At 37.5% G+C, this 20676-nt stretch overlaps 1 protein-coding gene across 9 annotated transcripts in view; it reads left to right on the forward strand.

Moving 5' to 3' along the window:
• GRIK1 (glutamate ionotropic receptor kainate type subunit 1) overlaps nucleotides 1-20676 on the forward strand; it is a 362944-nt gene that overhangs the window by 336297 nt on the left and 5971 nt on the right. For 6 of the 9 annotated variants that reach the window (XM_028116006.2, XM_028116022.2, XM_028116012.2 and 3 more), the window contains 2 exons: nucleotides 4360-4585; nucleotides 9449-9699. In XM_028116006.2, coding sequence (XP_027971807.1) covers nucleotides 4360-4585; nucleotides 9449-9699 — 477 coding nt within the window. Of the gene's footprint in view, nucleotides 1-4359; nucleotides 4586-9448; nucleotides 9700-11045; nucleotides 11196-20676 lie in introns of those variants that run through there. The other 3 variants (XM_028116030.2, XM_088023152.1, XM_088023155.1) reach the window with 1 other exon arrangement.

Genomic DNA, 20676 nt, shown 5'->3' on the forward strand with positions numbered 1-20676 from the left:
GTGTATAAAACAAATAGCTAACTCCCTGTTGGTTAAGAACACAGAGCCTGGAGCCAGATTGCTGGAATCAAATCCTAGCTTCATCATTTCTTCATGTGGTGTCCTGATTCCACACATATAAAAGAGGCATAAAAATGGCATCTTTCTCATATGATCACTGTAAAGATTATATGAATTAATATACACAAAGCACTTAGAAAAGTGCTTGGCAAACAGTAAACACTGCATGTTCTGGTGATTATTACTATTTTCAATAAGTACTTTTTAACTGAACACAGATACATTGTAAATCATTTCCCAGTGAGTATTTAACTTGCATGCACCATAGGGGGAAAAAAAATAAATGATGATCATCAAATGGAGATATAGTAACACTCCCTTATAACAGATTTTAGATGAAAATATGCTTAATCTTTGCCAATAGTGTTTCATCAGCAATAGAATAGCCACATAATCAGATTTAACCAGGCAAAATGAAATTATCTAAACCTGATTCTCTTGCAATATTTGAAAAAAAAAAAAGACGATTTCAGATTACTGAAGACTTTTCAGTTTTAGGTACTTTTGCTAAGAAGCTTGGAGTACTTTACAAATATTCTAATTAACCTTTGACATATTCAATGAAACAAGAGGCATTCACTGTTTCTATTTTTTAAATATATATTATTTAAAATGATTTAGCAGGCTGAGACTACAGACAATTTAGAAGCGCAAAAATATCTGCTATTCAAACAGTTCCATTTAAGAATTATTAAGATTTGTGTCTTAAAAATGGAAAATCTATTAAAAAGGAATAAATCTAACTACTACCAAAATAGTACTTTTTGACCTAACAAAAAATAAACATTACATAACAGGGCATCACAATGGACAGAACTCAGAAGTAAAGAGGAAAGAAACCTTCATTCTGTGCTGGCTCTTTCACTAACAAAATGTGACCTTCTGTGTGTCTCCAAAGTCAAGACCTGCATAAGAAAAATGAAGGAGTTGGTCCAGAAAGTAGAATGTAGGGGTTGAAGAATCCTTAAGGGAAACTCTTCCAACCATGAAGTTCTTCCTGTAGGTTTCAAAGGTGGAAAACTGTGTCCTAGGGTGCTTGAGCCACCTACAGGTATTTCTAACAGTGAAAAAGGTTATTCTGTAGCCACATTTTGGGAGTCTTTCTGTATATCTAAGCTCCTCAGCTTCTCAAATAGTCTATAATTCCAAATGTGGAATACAATGGAGCCCCACAAGAGCAAAATTTCTAAATGATTAAAGAGAACTTTAACTGGAAGCAGAAGGGTTCTATTCTCTGTTCCATTTTGTTTGCCATCATTAAGCCCCAACAAGAATAGCAGGAGGGGGTCAAAGAAATTTAGAATGTCTCTTGTACCTTCAACTTGACCAAGTCCTCTACCAAGTGGTAGTCTTCTTACTGAGAAACAGTTCTGCCTTCAACTCTTCAAAGGGGTCCATGCCAGCTAGACTTCCCCTCCAGCACCACAGGGAGTTCAGGTCAAGAACAACCTTCTACTCTGAGAAGAAAAAAGTAGATATGGTTGAATTAAATCCATGACCTCCAGCTCCATAGAGAAGAGCTACTCAAATTGTGGTACGAAGAACATGCTAACTCAGGAAACATTGTTTTACCAAGCTGTGATGAGACAGGAAAAGAAATTGAGAGTAGTAATTGAGAATTTTTGTAGTTCATGGATATCGTGGTAGCACCAAGTACATGATCGGTGGATACTTCTCCTTGAGTGTAGATTACTTTGAAGGCTGTTGAGTGCTTTTGGTGAGCCACATGTTATACAAGCTGTATGCTAGTCACATGTAGTAAGACCACAGATAGGTCTGCCATGTATTGAGAAATTAGACAACCCCCCACAGCAGATAATTTGAGAACATACCTAATGGGGCTCAATGACAGGCTTGTAGGTTTTGAGTTGAATCTTTTCATCTCCCTCCCTGTCCTTCAAGTCCTTGTCCATTTACCATGAAGGGTCCCATCACTTATTTTGTTTTGTCCTCAACTTCCTAAAAATAAAAATCCAGTTTTTTAACTATTTACAACATTCACTTTTAATAAAAGTTAAATATGATTAAAAATGGATGTTTCATGGGATTTTTTTAATGTGGAGGCTGACTCTGAGTTTGTGTTAACATGATACAAAATAGCAAACTTCTTCAGGGAATAATACGAGTCGATGAATTGAAGCTATTGTCAAAGGTAGAGCAAATAAGATTAAAATCATTCTCAGGGGCACCTGGGTGGCTCAGTCATTAAACATCTGCCTTCGGCTCAGGTCATGATCTCAGGGTCCCGGGATAGAGCCGGCATCGGGCTCCCTGCTCAGCGGGAAGCCTGCTTCTCCTTCTCCCACTCCCCCTGCTTGTGTTCCCTCTCTCTTTGTGTCTCTCTCTGTCAAATAAATAAATAAAATCTTTAAAAAATAAAAAAAATAAAAAAAATCATTCTCAGGGGAAATTTGGCAGTAAGGACATCCATTTCCCCAAGATCATCATGGTACAGTGGAAAGAGCATTGAATTGGATATTGGGAGTCCTGGGGTCAAGTATCAGCCTGATACTGACTAGTTCTGTGACTTCCCTGAAGTCTCCAAACCTTCTATACCAAAATTTCCTCCTCTGTGAAAACAGCAGTTTGAATGAGTCAATTTCTAAAGTCTCTGACAACTTTAAAATTTCATACTTCTAAGAAAATTATTTTCCCTTAATGTAGTTTCCTGAAGGAGGAAAAAATTTTCCCAGCTGTGCATTTACTACCAAAAGACAGACTGACCTCCCCGTACTCCTTCAAGTACCTCTTTATTACAAATTTAGTATTATCCATCTCATAGAGGTTGAAATCACACAACAAATGAGGCATTGACCCTGATACCAAAAACCATGCCTTTGTCATGGAGACATGAGCTCCAATTTGCAGATATCTCTGGAGTTGAGGAATAATTCACAGGGGCCTAATCATGATAGAATGGCTTCCATAAAATACCAGTATCTATAAGGTACTGTTTATTGAATTGTTGTCTGTCTCACAAGAACTTTCTCAGGGGGATCTTCAAATGCCTAACAATCCAAAATAAAGCCATCTGTCCTCCCTTAACTCATAAAGCCTACAGCATTAACCCAGGTCCTAAATAGAGTTAGGAATTAACTGAGCCCCCAGGAACACTTGAGCATGAATAACCACGCCAGAGTTGATTCCACAGGTATTCCATTTATTGCTTATGGCCCCAAATCATGTTTGAAGCTTCTCTGCACTCCTGAGATGATACGCCCTATGCCTGCCAAAGAAGCTATCTCATGTGTAGGGGCTGGAATTAGCTCAGAATTATTAGTAATTCCCATAATGTTTTTCATTTTCAAAATAAATGGAGGGGAGTGTTGATGCAAATGAAGACAAATTCAGAAAAAAATTGGAAAAATATGGAAATTACAGAGTAAAATGTAAATGTCTAGTCATAGGTCATTATTCAAAAGAATAAAAAGTCCATATCCAAGCAATATGAAAACTAAGGCAGTATATTTTAACAAAGAAAGTAAGATAATGAGTTAACGGAATGTATAGATGCATATATCATATGCATCATATTTATGGTTTATTATTGAATCTATGAAAAAGCTGAAGAATAAGGGGAAAGACATCATAGAACACTTTGAAATGAAATATTCAGGCCTCATTTTCTGAAAGAGTTGCAATTAAAATTCAATATGTACATAAAAAAGCATATACAGTACGAAGAAATTTCTGATCTGAATTTTAACTTGTAAAGAATATTTGTATTCTAAATTTTCCAGAAAAGATAAGAGTGAATGGCAGTTCTTTCATAAACAAAGCAGCAATAGCATGTGATTTATCTCAGGGCTGTCTCCAGCAAAGGCATGCTGTATCAGGTATAGAGACGTACACACCAGAAAATAGTAAAACAGTACCTGCTGAAGTTAGGGGATGAATGGAAATGGAGTCAATGAGTAGAGTCCTGGAGTGAGCTAGTCATTCCTTGATCCAGTATGCCTCGAGGATTTGTTCTTAGTGGCCTCAATTCGTTAGGCCAATGCTGTCATTGATACCAGTGTTCTTTCTTCCCTAACAACAAAAGGACTTTGAGCCAATGTCTTATATTGCTAATCTGTAAGATCTCCTTTTCCTCCATAGCTGCCTCAGTGCTTCTAATGTTTCCCTGTAATAAATTGGGCTCTTCTCAACTACAAACTGAAGTTCAAGGATCAACCATACTGATTTCCTATGTGAAAAGAAAGAATCTCTATACTATTTGGACCACTGGGATTTTGAATAGCTTTAGGACGCATTTTCTCAGCACTCTTCTGCTGGTGGGTGCTCTTTCTTTCCCTGCAGAAATCAAAGATATCCACCTATGAGAAGATGTGGGCTTTCATGAGCAGCAGACAGCAGACTGCCCTGGTTAAAAACAGTGATGAAGGGATCCACCGAGTACTCACCACTGACTACGCCCTGCTGATGGAGTCTACCAGCATTGAGTATGTGACACAGAGAAACTGCAACCTCACTCAGATTGGGGGCCTCATTGACTCCAAAGGTTATGGAGTGGGAACACCTATCGGTAAGAGAAGCAAGGCATGAGCCAAGACTGAGATGGGCAATGTCAATTATGAAGTTTAGAAGGGAATAAACTCAGAGATATCTACTCCACACTCTGAGAAGTTCTATAATACCTTTAGTGGACTAATCAATAAGGGAAATGCCCATGTAGGTCAGAGGCGTGTTTTGAATCGACAATTCCCAGATATTTAACTTAATGAACTTTCAACCCATTGTCTCTTTCAAGCTCTACCATTAGATATCTAGTTGAGTATATCAATTTTATTATTTTACTCTCAAAAAATATCTTTAAAAGAATATCTTCCTGATTAATCCTCTTGACATTATTGTCTTCAGTACCTATACATGCCTATCTAGTTTTTCTATCTTAAATTATATTGGAATATAACAAAATTAATTATGCATATAGATGCATATAGATGCTAAAAGTTGAAAGGTTAGAATTCTATGTCAACAGAAGTAAAACCAAAGTTATATCTATAAAAGAAGAAAGATAAAGATTAAATTATAATTCTTTGGCAATATGTTCGATACAATCAAGGATAACTATCTAAAACCTCCAAATATTCTCATTTCTGTATTTTGTGCTACTGTTTTCCCTAGGGATGTTATTGCCTTGTAGGGATACAGACCCATATAGCAAGGTTTTCTTGCATGTCTAACATATAGAACTATATTCTATATTTAAGGGACAATTATGGTTTCTCTCTCTATAGAAAACTGTACCATATATGGTTTGGGTATGGTGGTAATCTGCTTTTCTCAAGTGAATGATTACTAATTTTGTGATAAGCATTCCAAGGGAGAGAAATCTGGGGCCACCTTAGACCACTGGGTAGTCTAATAAGCAAAAATCTTGGTTACAGTCAAGTCATATTATTAGGGATCCAAGATTTTCTAGTTTATATTATTATTTTTGTTGTATGAAAGGGATTGTCCAGTCCAACCCTCAACATTAGACAAGGATCACAAACTCAAATGCTTATAGAAGCTAAGGAGGTATCATAACTGAATAAACTTGTTTGCTTGAGGAAGCAATAGGGAATGGTAGCAACTATGGAAATTTAGAGACCACATGGTCATCCAAAGGGGGCAGCTGTCTTTCAGGCTAGTCAATTGCGTATGTGTGAATTTGAACACAAGTTTGTTAGATGTTCCATTTTTCATTAAAAAAATCAGATTTTAGGTGGACTGTTCTAAATGTTTGGACACTTAGCCACAAATTCATTTAAAAAAAAGACTATATATATCCCATATTCAACTTTTGATCAATATTAGTTTAATTAACCAGATAAAGATCAACTTTCTTTACCCTTTACTATGAATAGGCAACCAATTTGACTCCCTGCTCTCTAGCTAGTGTTAGAAATATATGCTATGGAGGAAATTAACTTTATTATTATTGTTACTATTGTTATCAAGACTGTATTCTAAATAAACCTGAAAAATGATTGAGCTAGGGAACCTATAACTACTTTCTTGTCCCTTTATTTTCAATAACTTTCCCTTATGAAAATACCAATATTGTTAGTAAAGAGTATATTTTTTTTTCACAAATGGTAAACTCTCCTTTGATTAAGTGAACATGTTCTGCAGGAGGCTCAGTGGGATTGTTAGATAATAATTAAAGGAATGCTATGACTCTTTTTGTAAAACAATCTACTATCTCCCTAACCAAGCTTTGTCACCTCATTTTCCATAATAGGGGTGGGGAGAGTTAGGCAGATGCTATTTTTTTATATCACACAACTGCTGATTTTAGTTAAATGGGCCATAAGTCAGACAAAAGTACCAGAAGTGGGTACATTTACCTAAATCTTCAAAATCAAGACCTTAAGATTGATTGTGTTATATTCTACATCTTCTCAGAGGAGCAACTGTAGTTTCATAATAGAACCATGTTTAGATTAAATTATAGAGTTGAAAACTGCACTTTCCTCATTTTATCTTCCACCTCATCAGCCCACCTTGACCACCTTCAACACTACTCCTTGCTCACCAAATTTCCTATCTGGTAATAACGAGAGAAAATAACATTGGGTATCATTCCTTCTAAGAATATTTGTACTTTACTATGAGACTTTTAATGGACATTTCTTCTAATGAATGAATATAACACTAAAGTTAAAGTTTGGGGGTAGGGAGAATGGAAAGGAAGCAAGGGGCTTCTTTCTGCGACAGCCCTGAATTAATGCAACAATTTGAAAATGACTTTGCCCTCTTGTAAATGAGTCTCAGTGAGTATCACTGCATTGTATATTATATGATATAGAGATTTGAGTGTTCTGAGGCAGTCTACTTTTTTCCACCCTCATCCATACTCTGACACACAAGTTCCAAAGTTGAAGAGCTCTTCCCCCTCCCTAGATAAAAAGAAATACACTCAAGGAACTTTTCATACTGGTTATAAACCTGTCAGGCTTTTAAACCAAAAACAATGAAGGAATAATCGGAACAGATGGCAGACCTCAGAGAGAATACATCCACTGGGAATACAGCTGCTGGATAAATTTGTGAGATGTTTCTTCTATGATGAATTGACTATTTAAGAAAGCTCAGTTGCTATTCAGGAAGATCTGTGTGTGTACATATATATTTTTTCAAGTGACTTGTAATAAATCACTTCTGATGTCACTCAGTCCACTTAAGCAATAACAACGAGACTGAAGCCAAAATATATTCAGATACAAAAAAATTCTCCACACAATTCTGGTCTTGCCTTCATTGACTCCCTGAAAGCACTAAACTCTTTCACATGGTCAAAGACTGGCAAAGTGGGCTCGGTCACAACACAAAATTGAAGACTTTGCTTCTTTGAGACTCTTGGGACAGAAGCTCTGGAAATATGCCTCCTGAGGGATTTAAAATAAAACTTCAAGAGAATGAGAGCAGTTACGGCTTAAACAGGTTACCAGGAGGCTGGAAATTACCTTCCTTAGAGAACAACTTTAAATGGAGATCCGATCCCCGTCTGTCTGAGATGTTGTAGATATTGTGCAGCCTGAAGGCAGAAGGAGAGCGTCAGTCAACATTTATTGAGTGCCCACTGCGTATACTGCTATAATTACAGCGGCAACCGCAACCGTAAGAATCATTCTTAACGCTCTTCAGAGCATTTTCTTGTACATTAAAGCGAAGCTCTCCTGGTTCACTTAATTGCTCAACATGCTATAGGTATGTTAATGGTGCTAATTTTGACACTAACCACTATTCTGGGGGTGTTTAAGCAAGCAGCCAATATCTTTTAATTTGGCTTACAAGAGGCATTTTTTCACCAAAAATCCATTTTTCTAATTGACAAGCCACAATCTAACTCCAAAACATTTTGCACTTCTTTTAAACTTGATTTTGAGTACTGACAATGACTTTAGGAAGTTTTGGGAGGAAAGAAGGAAAAATGACAAATGCCACACTGTTAACCTTCTGCTTTTCCAAAATAAAACATGCCACGGAACATAAGGTTTGTGTATGTGGAGGCTGAAGGCAGGAAGAGGGGCAGGCTGTGGGGTAGAGGAAGCAGGTTTCAGGGAAATAACACTAAGTGAGAAGTAAGAGGAAGTGAATTAAGTCCTTGCCTCTGCCAGTAACTAGTACTTTTACTCATACTTCCACATCCTAAATTTTTTCAAGGCTAAAATATATGGACTAGACTATATGATTTCTAAGATCTCTTCTAGTTCTAAGATGACCCATTTTTCTATTTGCTATTTGATTTTTTCCTTTTTTTATTCCTACCAAGAAGAACTTTAAAGTTTGCAACAGAAAGAGTGAAGGTGTACTGCCTTCCTACTAAGTAGAAGAAATACCAACAAAAAAATTCTTAGCATCCAATGAGAAATTGAGTAAATGCATCTTACCATCTTTTAATCTCTCCCTTTGCATAAACTGGCATAGGAAACCAGTACTGGGCAAGCTATGGCTACAGACAGATGTCAGTACTGTTTAACCCTAACATAATTAAAAGTTCAGTGACATTACTAGAAGATTGAGTATAATAAAAGATATCAATGAAGTCCTTGCAAATTTTCCAAACCTAGCAGAATTTTTAGAACCTTTGAAGCATTCAAAACCTAATCTTAATGGTATGTTACTAAGTATATTAGTCAGTATGGACTAATACTGTAACCAACATCTGCCATGTTCAAGTGGATTACATCATAAATGTTGGTTTCTTGACCTTGCCATGGTCCAGTGTGCATTGAAAGAGAGACTGTTCATGCAGTCATCCTGGGATCCAAATTCCTTCCAATTGGTGGTTCCATTATACCTAGTGACTTGAAGTCCTTTCCTTCCTACTGCATATTTGGGGAAATGACGAGAGAAAGTAGAGGATCATGTTGGGAGAATGTGGGATAGGACTGGAAATAGTCATACATCATTTTAGCCCCAAATGGCTAGAAACTGGTCACTTCACCACACTGAATTAATTGTAAGGGAGACTGGGAATTGTCTAGCGGCTGCCCTAGGGAAAAGACAAGATGGCACTGGTGATCATCTAGGCAGGCTGTCACAATATTAGACAACTGAGAAAAAATAAAATCTAAACAACGAAATCCCCCAACGTGGGAAAAGATTTATGAAAACCTCACCAGAAGCAGAGGTATGTCACAGAATTCCCAGCTCAGCTTTTCCTTATTTAAAAGGAACAGACAGTCTGGGCAAGAGTTAATCTCAGCATGTCAGCTATCCACTTTCCAATTATTTAGAGCCTTCAAAATATAGAATTCAACCTCCGTGCCCTTTGCCAGTCAATTTGTGGACTGGGGTTTCCCAACAGCCATAAAGTCGTTACCTTTAAGACAATAATCCTTCCTGACATCTTCCAACCTTTTGGTGACCAATATCCAAATGACCTTACTTACAGGCTCTCCTTACCGGGATAAAATCACTATTGCTATTCTTCAGTTACAAGAAGAGGGCAAGCTGCATATGATGAAAGAGAAGTGGTGGCGGGGGAATGGCTGCCCCGAGGAAGACAACAAAGAGGCCAGTGCTCTGGGAGTAGAAAATATTGGGGGCATCTTCATTGTTCTGGCTGCTGGACTGGTCCTTTCTGTATTTGTAGCCATTGGAGAATTTATATACAAATCACGGAAGAACAATGATATTGAACAGGTGAGTCATCTCTTTCTAGGACTAGGTAGTTTTTAGTTGGCGTGATCTGTCTTAAGTTTGGGGGGTTTAAAGATGCCTGCCCTTTCTTGTAACAGCCTATTGTATTAGATGCCTAGAAGAGCCATTTCTGAGTTAGAGCAAAGAGCTATTGAATCCCTGCCAGGTGCTTCCAGCACTGCAGCCCCATCATTTATTAATGAGAAGAAGGAAGCGCCTTATATACTAAATCCAATTAGCACTATTTGGAATGGCAGTGCAGAAATTCCAAACTCAGTTAATTTCTTGAACAGTTATTTGCTCTTAAGATAGAAACCCTAGATAAATCAAGCAAGAAATAAATCCAAAATTGGAAAAGATATAAAAAGATCTTTGAGAGAAATGTTACCATCCTTTAAGTCTAGATGCTGAGCACATGGACTAATGCAAAGCAATTTACATAAAGATATAAATGTAGCATTTTGAAACTGAGCATTTACCTCCCTCAAAATATGGTTTGTAAAAGGATAATTCACCAATTTTGGGGGACCAGGAATATGATAAATTATACAGAATGACAATGAAATATATTAGAGACTTTATTTTTCCAAATTGTATTTAGGATTATGGTTGATTTCAACAGTCAACCATTTTTGCCTGTCACTTTTGTTTTTGATAAAAATCACACCAGAAACTTACACCAACCTGAATAAGATGATTGTATTAAAGAGAATTCCTTCATAAGCATACTAGAATAATTAAAGTACGAAGTTCATGCCCATTGTGGTGCACTAGGCCATCCATTCAATTTAAAGTTATTGTTAGAATTTTGAGACTATAAACAATTAATAACAGGGCTAGTTTAATGCTCAGCTGTCACTGTCCTGAAATTATTAATAATTTTTGATCAAGGGGTTCCATATTTTCACTTTGCACTGGGCCTCGTAAATTATATAGCCAGTTCTGATTAATAATCACACGCCAGTCCCACCTCCTTTAAGTGGAAACTCTCCTTACAGTCCCAAAGCTGGGGGTGATTGATCATAACTTGGTTTTATCATGAAAATTTTCCCACAATAACAAGGCAATTGTGAGAATATTAAGCACCCCTTTCTTAGATTTTGTTAGAGAAAACTATCTTTGCTTAAAAGGGAAAATGGACTGCTCTGCTTTGTTTTAACTTTCAATTTGCTCTTGAGGTGTCTTGTTTTATGCAACTAATTTGAAAAATAAAAGCTTGTATATGTTATGCTTTAATGTGCTTCTCATAACTGCCAGCTTCATTTTATTTAAATTTTCATTTAAACATTCATTTTTGCTTCTGATTTATTCATTTTTTCTATATTTTTCTCATTTCTTTTGCATGCAAGGCTTTTTGTTTCTTTTATGGACTGCAGTGTAAGCAAACCCATCCAACCAACTCCACTTCTGGAACCACTTTATCTTCGGATTTAGAATGTGGCAAATTAATTCGAGAGGAGAGAGGGATTCGGACACAGTCCTCAGTTCATACTGTGTAATCTGTTAAAGGAAAAAAACTGCTCAGTAGAAATTGTTTCTGCTAATTGGTGTTGTTGATGATATCTGTATCTACTAAGCATAAATAGCCATAATTCCCTATCCCTTTAAGATAGCAAAACTCACGGACTCTAGACATTGAATTCAATGCACTGAGAACGGATGTGCATTCTGTGTTGAAACTGAGGTGTATTAAGGGTATATAAACTCCAAGATATGTGTATTTTCCAGAATCTGCTATACCTTCTAAACAATGGTTATCTTAGTTCTATATTCATGCATTAAAAATAAACAAGTCTTTCCTCATGAAAAAAGTAGATCCAGACTTTCCACAGTGCAAAGCATAAAAACAAAACGCTAATATTGTGGAATTGTTTTTATCTTTGTGGACCTTGCTTTCTCCTCTTTCCCTCTCCCTTCCCTTATGTTCTGTAGATCCACACGTTCAAACTACCTGAAGCCCTATCTTTTTGTAGTAACTGCGTAACAATGTTGATATTCAACTCAAATTGATTCCACTATTTAAAATGTATTATTTACACAAAGACTCAAAGATGTCTTGGATTTTAAAAATTGAAAAACGTGATCCAGAAAGTGAAAACTAAACTTGAAACCTCTGGCATCACAGAAGAGCATTAGCTAAATTGAAAATAACTCAGGAAGGCACAACACAGTCAAGAATGATCCCTGGGTAGAAATTCATTTTCATCAAGTTCTCACATAACATTCACTTGACAATCCTCTGTAGGTTCAGATCATAGTATGCTCAAAGTCTCTAAGTAACTGTGATTTTTTTTTTTCATGCTACAGATTGTTTCTTGCAAGCTCCAAACAAGATCCTAAACTAGAAACTAATGCATAACATCTTCTACTTTCCACTTACTCACTCTCACTCCGCACTGACGAACACATTTTCACGAGATGTTATTTTATTCCCTTCCTACTCACCCAGGATAGAGTGGTTGTTCTCATACCAATCTTTTCTGAGCACTGCCACTGTCACACTCATTTCTCTGGACGCTTCGTCATTATCAATTCATTCCAAGTATATTGGGGGGAAGGGCAAGAAGCAGAAAATAAATAGAAGAAAAAATTTCCATACACATTAGTTACAGATCTCTGTAGATTTATTTCCCACCTGCGTTCAAAAATGTTGTAAATAATTCCCACTCTAACTGAGCTTGGTGACATAGAAAACCAACTGCATACTTAATTTGTTGTTATGAAGGATGTCTGCTATCCCTCTGAGCTTCTTTCCTCTTCATGGTGAGTAGGGGAATTAAAGATGCCTTTCATCTTCCCTCAGTACGGGATCAGTTGGTCTTCATTCTTCTTAACGGATTACCTTTTGACATACGAAGTTAGCCCCCAAAACATATTTCTCAGAAGTAAAGATAAGCCATCTCTGCAATCATGTAGCATTTTGCCTTCTCTTTGCTTAACTTTAAATGGGTTCCAAATTTTGAACCCCAGGTCTCTCCAATCAACGTTCTATTTCTCCAGTAAAGCATGTTTAGGAAAGTTGACTCTTGCCCTGATTGTTTCTCAGTCTTGCTTTCTTCTTTAAATAAACGTACTTTTAAAAAAAATCTATAAATTACACCAACATTTATTTACTATTATTGAAGTGAAAGCAACATACTTTGTCCTAGGTCAGGGTTTGCATCTTCACAATCAATAGAGTCAAATGTTGGGATAAATATTTTATTATTCATAATTCATTTATTCTGTATATAGAAATCACAAATTACATAAGTTTATATTCCTAAGGGCTATTTAATAAATCAAAGATGCTACCAAAAAGTATAAGGGTGATTGATAAAGTTTGGATGATCAAGGTTAGCAATAACAAAATTCACTTTCTACAGAGCTATCTTTTAAAAGTGTAATTCAGAGGTTTGGATAAAATTAATATTTGTGTGCCACTTAAAGCTGCATACCACCTACTTCGGATATTTATATGTTATTTTATGGTTTTCAAAATGTTTTGAAATGTTTGAAATGATACAGCATTACATTTAATCCTCTCAACAATTTTATTTCAGCTTTACTAACAAAGAAATAGATATTAGTCAGCAGCCTGGAGTCCTAGATTTTAGAATCAAAAGAGAATTTTCAAAATCAACAGAACTTAGGTGCAGGTTCTGGTACAGACACATGCTGAATGACCATAGACAAGTGACTGAATTTCTTAAAGCCTTGGTTTCTTAATATGTAATACCAGGACATAGTATCTAGGTCCTACAGGTGTCTTGAAGGAATATCTTTCCCAGTGGGTCCCACTGGCAAGTGTTACTCAAATAAGATTTTCCTCGTCAAGGGACCCATGGAGCATTACTCTAAACATTCCTTTACTGCATGATATCGCAGTCTGTTTAAGAAGCTATGATGCATTGGGAATTTTCAACACGATTGGAAAGTATTCAGTATTTCCCAAACTTATTAGATAACAGAATCTATTTTTCCCCAGAAGCATCTTGATGGACCATTGTTCTACAGATCATACTCCAGGGAACACAGGCATGATAATGTGTATCTCATCCAGTGATCATGTACAAAACACATTAGCCATGCCTGGCACATAGCTGTCATTTAATAAAAAATAGTTTTGATCATTGGGGGTAATTTTCAATTTCTCTGAGCTTCAATTTCCTCAATTATAAAATGAAGGTAATCTGTTGACCTATATTTGCTATGAGAATTAAATGAAATAATATAATGGCATAGAAAATGAGATCATTTATAAGAATTCTGTTAAAAGATACTGGTTAACAGATGTTAGTTCCTTACAGAGAAATTAAACATTGTTCTCTGGTCAGGTGGACAGTAAGTACAATTTATCATGCATCTTAATACAGAGTCAGTTTGTAAAAGAGGTTTTCCATTTTAGAGGTTCAAACCATATCCAAAACCACATTTCCTCATACAAGTATTAAAAATCAAGGGCGATTTCATTGCACCCAAGAGAAGGACCCAAATCGGCAATAAGTGAGAATCTAGTAGAAGTTTTGAACCTCGTTTCTAGAAATTCTAATTTGATTATTCCGGAATGGAGGCAGGACAATAGTTTTTTTGGGTTTTTTGTTTTGTTTTGTTTTGTTTTTTAAGATAACCAGTTGATTCTATTGTGTTATAGTGATCTAAAGCATAATCATGCATATAACTGAGATTCAGTAAGTCACTGATGTTTATTGATTCTAGAGGTATGACCACTAATTCTAAGCAAGATATATAGCACATATTTGGCATTCGATATTCAAAAGATCCTCTCTAGAGACAACTCAAAAAGAAACTGCACATCTTTGAGACAAAAATTTCATTCTATCCAATTGATAACCTTCATATTTACTTATAGGTGTTGGCCTACTCAAAATGATCAAATAGGAAGTTTAATTGCGCTCTGCACCCTTTTTCCCCTTGAAGGACCTCCATACATTTCAGAAATGTAGGTTCCTTACACTCTCTTCTTTTTCCTTTTATACATGCCCTAGGCAACCAATTCTTAACCTCGAGTAAATGACTTGATGAGACCACAGTGGCCCCTGGGGCCACTGCATTTTAAGTGAAATTTAGAGAAAAAAAAGGGCTTGAGCATGAAAAAAATTTTTCTAAACTCTCTTTTTATGTCCTTAGTTCTCAGACTTTGGTGTACCTCAGAATCACTCAGGGAAATTACTTAAATACAGTGTGCTTAAAACTACTTGTGCACATTAGTTTTCATAAAAATTAGCTTACATATAACAGTTTCCTCCAAAATGAGGGCATTTACATGAGTTTTTATTAAAACTATCTTTAGTACAAGAGGTTTTTAAAATAGCTTTTCTTACATGAGTTTTCTCCCAGCAATCTTAAATACAGCTGTTTAAAACTATTGGTAAGCATGAGTTTTCTTTAAAGCTAGATGGAATATAGCAATTTGACTACAAATTAAGTGGTAAGAGTGAGATTTTATTAACACTGGCAGTTTATTTGTGGATTATACCTTGACGAAGACTGTTTCAAGTTAGCAAGAGAGCAGAGAGGTATGAAAAGATTGAACAAGTACATCAAGAACTATGGAGCACATAATGTTGTCCAATCTGGTTCCTAACAAGACTGTTTATAAGTCAATGCAATAAGGAAAAAAATAAAGCTTATTTTGTCTTAGACTAAAATTATAAGCTGAATTATTTTAGAGTTTTTCCAGCAAAATTGGAACTACCTAAGTAACACAGGGTAGAGATAATGCCTTTAAGAAAATCAGCTGGATCATATAGTTAAACTTTCCCCCACATTATTTCCAAATACCTTACTGCATTTGACTAGCATTATATTATGTTCTATATAAACTATCTATGGCAAAGCAGCAAAACAACGAATCCCAACTAGTTTCCAAGCCCATGACCTTTTAACTATGAGGTCTATTTCCCGGTAAGCAATTTAAAAGTAGTCTGGCCTTGAAAAGCAAAAGGAAAGCAAAGCATTCTTACTTCTTGCACTATTTTCTGCACATCTGACTGTGCCAAATGACATTATTAATTAACTCTTATAGATAATGAAAATTTTCTGCTTGATGCTGCAGTTTTAACTTGCCTTTAGGAACCATCTCATTATGCTTCCCACAGTTATGGAATTTTATATGCACAGATGCACAAGCATATTAAAATCATTTTTGCTTTCAAAATCTTCTCCATAGAGACTGACATCATGGAAAATGGGATTCTCCTTTAAATTTTCAAAGAAATTCTATTTGCACAAATAAGAACATTTTTGTGATAGAAAACCAAATGTTCTGTGTGGTTTCATGCGGTGCAGAATCGGCAACTCAAATAGGACTAATTGGCCAAATTGCACAATACCGCCATGTCTCCAAGTTACAACATACACATCCAGATACACACAAAAATAATGAGTAAGACCTGAGTGATATAATGAAGTTACTGTTGTTCCATTTATCCACTAAGTTTAAGTTAGTAGGGCCAGAATTTCCTTTCTGCCCAATTTTTTAATTGAAGTATTCAGACTTCAAATATTCGGATTTTTCAACTGGGGGGGGTGGAGGGGGGGAAGAATGGTGCCCTGATCACTTAGTCTTTACCAACCATAAGAACTAAGAAACTATTGTCCACAGATAACCCTAAGACCTTAACTTTGCATTTATCTTAAGTCCTAAGTATCACTGGGAACGTTATCAGATGCTTTCAAAGTGTCCTTGGCTTCATTTCTTCTGTAGTCTGATCACTTTATTTAACAATTGATTTGGAGAAGTCTCAATAGGTTGTTTCTATACTTATGCAAAGAAGCTTTCCTTTGCCTGGAAACCTAAACATTCACCAATTCACAGAGAGGCCAGGAAGCAATTAGTAACTATTTAGAAATAACTTTTCTAGTGTACAATGGCAGTGTCCTCTAAACCAAACAAACTCTAGAACGTATAAATGGCTCAAAGGAAACATGACCTGGGAATCACAAGCCAAGAATGCAGGTTGCTGTTCTGCTACTGAATGGGTATGTGACTTTGGGCAAGTCATTGTTCTTCCCTCATTCTCAGTCTCCCCATCTATGGAATTAGGGGGTGACCTTTAAAGTTCTCTTCCAGCCACAATATTTTTTAAGTTTGATAAAAAGTGGGAAAGAAATAAAAATATAGAAGCAGGACAAAAAAAGCTTGGCCAAATACAAATATGTTACAAATATGTTCAGTTATCTTGAAAATATTAAATTCTTATTGCCATAAGCCGAATCACCTATTCCTGCCCATGATGCAGGATGGAATGGTCTGCTCTGGATATAGAGAGAACCAGCCATCGTGGCATCAAAGAGTGAAACAGTTCTCATCCACTCACAAGCAAAGCATTAAAACACAGGGAAGGCTACAAAAGGGGAATCATTCTTGACTTTGATGAGCCACACAGACAAACAAGCCAAACAAAGACATGTAGCTAGAAGTTATTTGAAGCTATGGAACTGATTACATTTTCAATCACAATTCAAGAAAGGGGATATCAATGGGACTGGAGTACATGGGGAAAACTATTCTGTAAATGGAACTTTAATTCTGCTAAAGACAAAAGGAAACAGAAAAAGGTTGATATGCTTTTATTGTCTATTGCTTTTACCCCTACCCTCCTCCACCTTTAATTTGATATGTATTGCTTCCAAGCCAGACATGAATCAAACTCTAGCTTTTGAGTTTTAAGTAGACTTTACAGATTTGTAGCATAGACAAAAATCTTGAAAACTGTGGCTTTCAGGCTCAAGAACCGGGTGTTTCATGAGTAAGTTAATTGTTATATAATTTAAATAATTTATCTGTAATTAGCAGGAGCCACAGCCCAGAGGCCCAAGGTTGGGGAGATGCACAAAATGATGTTTTCTTCCTTCATGTTCCAATCCTTGACCAGCTTTTGACCCCCAGAAAAGAAGGGAAGAATGGGAGGGAAGTCATTAAAGCTTCTTGGTACCAGAAGCCCTGAGAGAAGGCTTCATGACCATCCCTGAGCCAAGTCCCAACTTGAAGACAGGAAAATAGAAACCTCAGAAAAGTTCAGGGGGGATCCTAAACAGAAAATGCTATTTTGGGGTTCAGAGGGTATGGCCCAGGAGGTGGCAAAACTTAGGAGAAATTTTACATCCAACTGTCTCCAGAATGGGGGAGTCACAACGCCTAGGCCATGAACCTTGAAGAGCTTCATAGTCCTGCTCAGTCCCAGAGCATCTCAAGGAAAGCAGCCAAAACTCCATGGTGCTTCCCAATGAAGAGCCTTGTGGAAGAGCTGAGAGAAGCAGTGAGGTAGTTGAGGTTGGAGTAGAAAAGACTCAATGTGTAGACCTGACATGGAGACCAGAGGGGGGCTACAGGCATCTCAGAGAACACAGCAGAGAGAGACAGAGTGCAGCATCCATGACGTCCTAGGATGCCACACCCTAGTGGAAGCCAAAGGACTGAGGTTGTCCACAGACTAGCTGTTCCCACCATCACCAACGCCCAGGCCCTTTATTAAACTCTCCTACACCCAGATGCACCTGGGAAAGAAAATGAGAAAGGAAGTGGGGAAAGGTTCATTTTAACTGAGCCATTAACCAAAAGAAACTTGGTTTTAAGTCAAAGTGAGTTACCTTAAGCTGGCAATACCCACTAGCAGATGGGGACCTCTAAGCTAAGGTGGGATCTGTTATTATTTTTTTATGGCATCACATAGTTTTCTTGCACACCTAAGTTTATAGCTTGAGGAAAATATATGTCCACTACATGTGGGCATAAGCTGGTACTGCAAGGACTCCATGGTAGCTCATACATGCACTATGGACAACTAAAACCCTCCATCAGGCTCAGTTTACCTCAAGGCCAAGACCATTCTCTATAAGAGAGGAGGCATGTAAAAAATTTCTTAGAAGTTTATTTTTAGGGCCCTAACTCAGCCTCTGAGTTGCTGAAAGGACCAGGCCCTCTTGTCCATATGGTAATGGAAAGTCAGTCTTCCTAGGATGATCCCAGGCCTTCAACATGGGGGCCCCTATCAGGTACATATGAGACCAGTATGCAGAGGAAATGTGTAGGCTTCAAGCTTGCAAGAAGGGCTGAGGCAGGCTCAGGAGATGTAAGGAAGCCAGAAAGAAGCCAGAAGGACAAAGAAGACGGTCACATTGGCCTCTGATGGTGACTCCAGACAGGAGAAAAGCACTGTGGGTACTTTGGATTGGCAGGCAAACCCACATTCCTGTCATTTTTAAGCAAGTAGAGTTGCTTACCTCTGGATATGTCTGGCCCACCTGAGGCTTATCCTCATAGCAAAAACACTTTCTGCTCTCTGGCCATAACACTAAAATGGGCCACTTTGCAGCCACCTTCCATACCTAACAGCCACCTTCGCGCCCACTCTAAGGCAGTGGAAATTTTCAGCTGCTCTTGAGTACCCTTCAGAGAGGTCCTCTGCGCTCTAGTAACTGCTTCCTCTGAGTCTGAGACAGAGAGTGGGCACAATTTCCCTGTATTTTCAGATTCCCCCATCTTTTAAGCTGTCCCACATCTATCTGCCTTATCCCACACCATGGGAGTTTAACCCCAGAAGTGGCAAGTGAGGGGCCCCTTCTGTGGTATTCTAGGCTCTTCCAGCCCCTGGCTGGACGATTCTCCTTGAAAACAAACACAGAACTGTCCTAGCTTCATACCCCATCCCCAGTCCCACCGGCTGGGCCTTGAAGGCTCTAAGGCAAACTTTTACAATCCAAAGTGCCTTCTTTTTCCTTCTTTCAAACACCGGGCTATTGTAATTAATAGCTTCAAAGACTGCAGTGGCTTCTATAGATGCACAAAAATCTATTTAAGAACTCAAAGCTGCAAATTTTACTTTTTTTTTTCTTCCTATGTCAACCTTACCCTGAGGGCAATGCATATAAAAGCTCTTGCTATAACTTTAAAAGTGGAAAAAGGGTTCAGATTCAGAAGATTTGGAAAAAGCACATGGATTAGTATCAAAATGGAGCACTGCTCCAGTGTTAACTCACTTTTCAGTTTTCCATGAAATTTTACCTAATGTTAGAGGAGAATGAACTGATACCCTAACAGTTTGGGTGTAGAGCCCTGAGCAGCCACCCTAAGTCAAAAATTTCTTTAAGAATTCTAAAAAAGGGGGGTGCCTAGGTAGCTCAGTCGTTAAGCGTCTGCCTTCGGCTCAGGTCATGATCCCGGGGTCCTGGGATTGAGCCCGACATCAGGCTCCCTGCTCGGCGGGAAACCTGCCTCTCCCTCTCCCACTCCCCCTGCTTGTGTTCCCTCTCTCGCTCTGTCTCTATCTGTCAAATTAATAAAACCTTTAAAAAAAAGAATTAAAAAAAGAAGAATTCTAAGGAAATATATATATAAACTCAAATATATATATGTATATATATATATACATATCTCCATTCCACTATATACTTACATTTATTTTGATGGAAGAAAATTTTCTTTCATTTATTTATTTAAGAGAATGAGAATGAGAGAGAGAGAGAGCACATGAGAGGGGGGAGGGTCAGAGGGAGAAGCAGACTCCCCGCTGAGCGGGGAGCCCGATGCGGGACTCGATCCCGGGACCCCGGGACCATGACCTGAGACGAAGGCAGTCGCTTAACCAACTGAGCCACCCAGGCGCCCCTGGAAGAAAATTTTCTAAATACAATCTTTAATAAAGATGGACCCGAGAAAGATGATCCTCATGTATCTGGTGTCACTGTGTCTCCCACAAGTGTATGTTTATGGTTCGAAGGAACTCAGATTGGAAAACAGGGAATTCTGGCGTAAGCATTCATAGAATTAGTTTACAGCTAGGATCTGAGAGAGCAAAGATGTTGGTAGTGAACCTCAAGTGTGGGGGCAAAAAAAAAAAAGATAAGATAGAGGATATGAGAGGGGAAAGGACATAGAGATGGTGAAAACAAAATTAAAAGGAGCTAGGAAAATGAGTTAATGGGATTGATGAACTGTAGCCCAGGGGAAGACAGGGCTGAAGAGAGTGGAAAGCC

Source organism: Eumetopias jubatus, unplaced genomic scaffold (genome assembly GCF_037043125.1).
Source record: "Eumetopias jubatus isolate StellerSeaLion01/CBP00866 unplaced genomic scaffold, mEumJub1_p1.0 scaffold_1, whole genome shotgun sequence".
Lineage (NCBI taxonomy): Eukaryota > Metazoa > Chordata > Mammalia > Carnivora > Otariidae > Eumetopias > Eumetopias jubatus.